This window comes from Grammomys surdaster, unplaced genomic scaffold (assembly GCF_004785775.1).
Source record: "Grammomys surdaster isolate TR1022 unplaced genomic scaffold, NIH_TR_1.0 316, whole genome shotgun sequence".
NCBI classification, from domain to species: domain Eukaryota; kingdom Metazoa; phylum Chordata; class Mammalia; order Rodentia; family Muridae; genus Grammomys; species Grammomys surdaster.
Window position 1 is genome coordinate 435,670 of NW_021604735.1, and position 6,756 is coordinate 442,425.

At 50.0% G+C, this 6,756-nt stretch overlaps 1 protein-coding gene across 2 annotated transcripts in view; it reads right to left on the minus strand.

The window, feature by feature from the left end:
* Nucleotides 1-6,756, minus strand: part of Agfg2 (ArfGAP with FG repeats 2) — a 35,140-nt gene that overhangs the window by 3,195 nt on the left and 25,189 nt on the right. For both annotated transcript variants that reach the window (XM_028777864.1, XM_028777863.1), the window contains 4 exons: nt 2,676-2,796; nt 2,400-2,482; nt 2,207-2,287; nt 859-987 (listed from right to left, as the gene is read on the minus strand). In XM_028777864.1, the coding sequence (XP_028633697.1) occupies nt 859-987; nt 2,207-2,287; nt 2,400-2,482; nt 2,676-2,796 (414 nt within the window). The remainder of the gene's footprint in view (nt 1-858; nt 988-2,206; nt 2,288-2,399; nt 2,483-2,675; nt 2,797-6,756) is intronic.

Sequence of the window (6,756 nt, forward strand, 5' to 3'; positions counted from 1 at the left end):
GTCTACAGAGTGAGTTCCAGACAGCCAGGGCTACACAGAGAAACCCTGTCTGGACAAACAAAAAGATTATAAACAGCCAAGTATAGTGTCCAATTTATGTAACCCCAGCACTTGGCAAGCTGGATGATCAGGAATTCAAGGCTAGCCTGGGCTACATACTATATACCTATCTCAAAACAAAACAAAAAATAAGACAAGATAAAAAAAGGGCTGGCAAAATGGATCAGTGGTAAAGGCTTCTGTTGCCTGAAGACCTGAGTTCGATTCCCAGGATCCACACGGTGGAAGGAGAGACATGACTTATCACAAGCTGTCTTGACCTTCATGGCAGTGCCATGACATGCTCACCCAAACACACACAAATAAAAAACAAAACAGGCAAAGGCTGGAAAGATGGCTCCACAGTTAAAAACACAACCCTCTGTTCTAGAGGACCAAGGTTCACATCATGGAGGCAAAACAACCACACATACCAAATAAAATTCCTTTAAAAGTATACACACGGAGAGACGGGTGTGTATAGGTTCCTTCCTTCTTTATTGGACTGAGAGTGGAGGTAAACTCTACCAGTAAGCTCCATCCCGCCCTCTTTTCACTAAGTGAGTATTCCCGGCAGTCCTTGCCCTTGTCTCAGCCTCTTGAGTAGCCGGGATTAATGCACATGCGCACTTAGCGTGTACAGTTTCTGTGTAAACGCAATGCGTTTACATGAACTGAGTATCTAAAGGGTCCGGTGCTCACGCGGGGTGGGGGTGGGGTTCCTGGAACAGATCACACACGGTACTCAGGGGCTGTGCTGTCCGGACGTACAGTGGGGATACACGGAGGAAAGGGAGGGCTCATACCGGGTCCTCTTACCGTTCTGCTGTTCAGCCAGCCCTGCCTGTGTGGGGAACACCGGTGCAGGGAAGGTACTGGCGAAGGCCCCGGAGGGTGGCACTGGCTGGAGAAGGCCTGGCCGAACACTGCCCATCCCGAACCCAGGCCCTGTGGAGCGAGAGATGGGAGGCTCAGGCGGACTTCAGGCAGATGAGCTGACATTCCCCTCTCAATCTCCCCATTTTCCATATGGGGTCACTTTTCCCACAGTGGAAGGGCCTTGAGGGAAGAAGCCCTACAGCCATCCAGCTTTTCCCGACAAGCCTGTGATGTCACTGCGCTCGGGGCTCCCGGCTTGAATTGTGCAGCGCTTGTTAGCCACACAGACGGGCCCACAGACAGGTGAATTGTGACCCCTCGCTATGTCCCGTCTTATTGATTCTCTCTCTCCGTGTCCCCTTCCCACTTAGGAGACAAGCTGTCCTTGGGCTCACTATGTACCTAGAGATGGCCTCGCACTCAGGATCTTCTTAACCTACCTTCCCAGTGCTGGTTCGGGCCAGCCTGATGTACATGGTGAGACTGTCTCACAAACAGACTTAAAGGATGGAGAGTCAAGAGAGGGAGGCAGGTGAGTGGAGGAGAGAGGGGGAAAAGGAGGGAGGTACACTTCTTCCCCAAGTTCTCACGTGTATTTTCCTCTTAGCTGCCGCAGCAGACGCTCCTGTCTCTAACCCGCATGCAGATCCGTCCCTCGGAGCAGCCGGGCTTCCCCTTCAGTGCCCAAGCCTAAGCTTAGGGAGTTCCTTATTACCCCTGTCCTTGTTTGTCAGCAAGGCCTAGCAGTTCCTTGCCCCCGGCCCTCCACAGCCTCTATATTGTCTTAATTCCTCAAATCCTTTTAGCTCGATGGAGTCTCAGGCCGGGCAAACAGGAGACCACCTGAGTCACACACACACAGTGTACACAAGGGCAGGAAAATACACGTGAGAACCGACTTGGGGATGAGGCGTGCCTCCTGCCTCCCCCTCCACTCACCTGCCTCTCTCTTGACTCTCCATCCTTTAAATCTATGTTTTTGAGACAGAGTCTCACTATGTACCCCAGTCTGTCCTTGAACTTGTGACAATCCTCTCTCTTAAGCAGTACTGGTATTACAGGGCCACACCACCATGTGGCGCTTTTTCTGTGACATTCCGTTCACTATGGCATGGATGCTTCTATTTTAGTCCACTAGGCGGCTTGATTTGCAGAAGGAATTAGCCTGGGCTAGCTGGCAGACAGTGGGGGGAGGAGCGGGATGTTGACTACTCTTTGGATAATGAGAGATATAGGGTTAGGAGAGTTGGCACTCTAAAAATCATAGAAGTCAGCTTTGGGAACTTACCTGAGGCTAGACCATTGGGCTGGAATGGGTTGGTGGAAGGCAGCTGGGGTTGGGGAGGGGTGGCAAAGGGGTTGGTGAAGGCTGCTCACAACACAAAGAGAGACAGAGAGAGGTTAGAGAAAAGGATGGTTTGAGCCTTCTCAGTCTTGGGGTGCTTTCCCTCCCCACCCAGGTCTCCACAGGTAGGACTCACCTCCAAAGGGGAGTCCTGCACTGCCGCTAACACCTGGCACAGCCGACTGCAACACAGGAACCTGGCTGGGCATCCCGAAAACACTGTGGCGCAGGGAGAGAGGTGGGAATGGGCATCTTCCAGGAAGAACAGAGCAAAAGGGCAAAGAAGGCAAGCTTGCTGTGTTACCCAAGGCTAGCCCAGGAAGCCAAGGGGAGATAAGTAAGTCACAAGGTGCTACCAGCCTGTGAAAATGCCACCAACCTTCAGGTGGGTCACCTTCATGTCTGGACCCACCTGCCAGGGAGACCTCCAGCAGCCATCCTGGGTCCCAGGAGGCTGCCCACATCTGCAAGGCTGTTGGGTTGACTGGCAGCCGCAAGGGGTGCAACACCAAACGCAGACATCTGGCTACCCCCTGGATGGGATAAAACAAGGGGTCTGGGCTGAGACCTGAGGGAAAGGCCAGAAGAGGAGATGGAGGTGGGGGAGGGGGTGGAGTGATGGCAGGTGAGGCTCTGCTGGACTCTGAGCCAGTCCGGCTCTCCTGTTAGTACCTAGCGTAGGAGGGCTTGTCTCCTGAAGACTTCTGGGTAAGATAATGAGGCCTCATCTTGGCTGTCTTCTTTTATACCAAACAGTTTGGTCTGTATATTCTAGATGGATGCCTGCCTCTCCACCAAAGGCGGCATTCCTCCTTTCCTGTCTATTTTTGAGACAGGTTCTCAATATGTAGCTCAGGCTGTCCTTGAACTCTCCTTTATCCTTTTGCCTTAGCCTCCCAAGTGCTGGGATTTCAAGTATCCCTGGAATATATGGGACTAAGGATCAACTCCAGGGCTTTGTGTATAGATAGACACTCTACAAATAACATTCTGAGCTCGCCGGGCAGTGGTGTTGCACGCCTTTAATCCCAGCACTTGGGAGGCAGAGGCAGGCAGATTTCTGAGTTCGAGGGCAGCCTGGTCTATAGAGTGAGTTCCAGGACAGCCAGAGCTACACAGAGAAACCTTGTCTCGAAATACAAACAAACAAAAAAAGACAAAAAAAAAAAAACCCAAACATTCTAAGCTCCTGGTTAACTTCAAAAATCAGTCAGACAGTGGTGACACATACTTTTAATATCAGCATTCAGGAGGCAGAGGCAGAGGCAGAGAGGCAGAGAGGCAGAGAGGCAGAGAGGCAGAGAGGCAGAGAGGCAGAGAGGCAGAGAGGCAGAGAGGCAGAGAGGCAGAGAGGCAGAGAGGCAGAGGGGCAGAGGGGCAGAGGGGCAGAGGGGCAGAGGGGCAGAGAGGCAGAGAGGCAGAGAGGCAGAGAGGCAGAGGCAGGTGGATCTGTGAATTCAAGGCTAGCCTGGTCTACAGAGCAAGTTCCAAAACAGGCAGGGCTACACAGAGAAATTCTGTCTCAAAAAACCCAAACCAACCAAAGGAAATTAGTTTAATAACTGTACCGTGAATTAAACTTAGGCTCTGGTGCATGTGAGATAAGCACCCTACCCTGGATCTAATGCACCAGAGTCTCACTACACACCCAGGTTGACCTCAAACTGGCAGCAATCCTACCTCAGCTGCCTGAGTATTGGGAGGCCACCATACTCAGCATCTTTTCTTCTCTCTCTCTCCTTTCTCTGTCTCTTTCTCCCCTCCCCATGTCCGTTGGTGCTCGGCACAGAACCCATGACCTTGTGCATGCTAGGCAAGAACTCTGCCACTGAGCCACATACACTCTAGTCCTGGCTTCTTTCAAACCCTCTACTAGTGTAGTCTGAATTTCTATGCTCCCCCCTTTTCTAAAGGCTGTGTTTATCTTTTTTGTTTTTTCATTCCTTACTTATGTGCGTGTGGGTGCTGAGTGCTTTTTACATAGGTTCTGGAGATCAAACTCAAAGTCATCAAGCTTTACCTTCGGGGCTATCGTGACAGCCCTCCTACCCCCTCCGTCCATGCTTCCAACCACAAGGCAGGTGGATCTGGGTTGTGCCTGCCTGCCTCGGAGTACACAGGGTTTCTGAGCTACTGCAGAAACCTCCAGGAATGAGTCAACTCTTCCTTGGTTCGGTATTGCCTGGGTCTCCATGTTCCAACTGCTTCCCCAGGGAGAGAGAGCTTTCTACCCTAGCTGGCTCCTGCCTGGATCGTAGTCTGTGAAGTGTTTCCCTGCGGACACTAGAGGGCAGAGCTGGGCTTCATCTCGAGTCGCCCACTGAGCAGTCACCAGCTCCAAAGCTCCAAAGCGGCAGTTTAATAATATTTATTTATTTTTTTGCGTACAGGGGTGCACATGGAGGTCAGAGGACTTGTAGTAGCTAGTTTTCTTGTTCCGTCACGTGGGTTCTAGGGATCAACCTCAGGTCATCGGGCTTGGCAGCGAAAGCCTTTACCCACTGAGCTCCAAGAAACTGCACATTTAGCAACTTGCCCTCTTCGTACGCCTGACATACACAACACAGCCTTTCAGAAGAGCTACCCACCTCTCAAAAATCTTTAAAGTCTAGAGAGCTTTTTATCTGCCTTGTGTGGCTGGGGATGGAACCCAGGGCCTCGAGTGTGCTAGGCAGGTGCTCTCCCACTGTGCTATACCCTCCATCCAGCAGCTCTGAGGGCACAGTGGGGATCTTCCCATAGTGGCAGGGGATGGGTTAGGGAGTGGCCTGTCAGCTGTTAGAGCCGTCCAGTCCTGCTGCCTAGGGAAGGCTGTGATTCTCGGGACGATCTTCTTGCTATCTTTCTTTTCCCAGATTCTTGCTATCTTTCATTCCAACCAGCTCTGTTGGAATGTAAACACTTGTGCTATAGGCAAGCATCCCTCCAACCCTTACCCTCTCTTGTGTCTTTTCAGACAGGGTCTCACGTAGCCCAGGCCAGCCTCAAATCCCTTATGTAGCTGATGGCTTCAAACTTCTGACGCTCCTTCCTTCACTATCCTGAGTGACAGGATTATAGGCCTGGCTTACCATGCCTGATTTATGTGGTGATAAGGATTAAACCTAAAGACTTGGAAAAGCTATGCAAGCACCATACCAATTGAACTATGAATAAATATTTAAAATGTTAAAATTTTCGAAGATTTTTTAAAAAACATTTTACTTGTATGAGCATTTTGCTTGCACATATATATGTGTACTATGTATATGCCTCATGCACACAGGCCAGAAAAGGGTAACAGATACCCTAAAACTGGAGTTACGGATGTTGTATGTTACCATATAGTTGCTGGGACTAGCCAGTGCTCTTAACTATTGTTCTGCCTCTCTAGCCTAATATATGTTGGAATTTATGGAAAATTTGCTTCCTAGTAAATCTCCAACCATTAAAGGATCATGTTAGAAAAAAATAAATTCTGGGGCCAAAGAGATGGCTCAGTGATTAAGAGCACTTGCTGTAATTGGAGAGGACCGGGGTGTGGTTCCCAGTGCCCTCTTCTGGTCTCCACATGTGGGGCGCATTCATATATACAAGCCCAAAATGTTCATACACACAAATAAAAATAAAATAAGCCCTTAAAATAAAAAATATATTCTAGAAGTAGGTTCTCTGCAAGCGGGTCCTATTTCTTCCATTTTAGAGTACACGTGCTAAATAGTTCCTCCGGACACCCTTGCTGGCTCCCTTAACCTCCTGAGGGAGGAGAGTGTAGCCTCCGACTAAGCTGGTTTGTTAAATTCTCACTGTATTGGGTCAGGCATTGTGGTGCACATGCAGGTAGACCAATGTAAGCTCAAGGCCAGCCTGGTCTACAGAGTGAGTTCCAGGCCAGCCTGGTTTACACAAAGAAACCCTACCTCAAAAAAACCAAAACAAAACAACAAGAAAATTCTCACTGTGTCCAGGCGTCTGTGCTCTGTCAGAGCTGCTGGTTACGTTATGTTACACACCCATGGGAGTGTCTGTACGGATTGTAACAGAAATGTTGTATGTTCACTAGTGTGTGTCCGGGAGTGCATGGTGCCGTGTGGAGCTCAGAGGACAACTCTCCTAGTTGGTTCTTTTCTTGTACCTTGTGAGTTTCTGGGATTAGACTCTGATGGTCAGGATTGGAGCAAACACCTTTAACAAATAGGTCATCTTGTCAGCCTGGATTTTATCTGTTTTCATATAAACTGGTAAAGGCTTGAGGACTGAGAGTTCAAGACCAATGTGGGCAACTTATTATGATCTTGTTCCAAACTAAAGGATGAGGGATGTAGCTCAGTAGTAAAGTTACCTGCCTAAAATCCCCCAGTGAAGGGCTGGGGGCATGGCTCAGTGGTAGAGCCTCTGTCTAGAATCCCCCAGGGAGGGGCTGGGGGCGTGGCTCAGTGGTAGAGCCTCTGTCTAGAATCCCCCAGGGAGGGGCTGGGGGCGTGGCTCAGTGGTAGAGCCCCTGCCTAGAATCC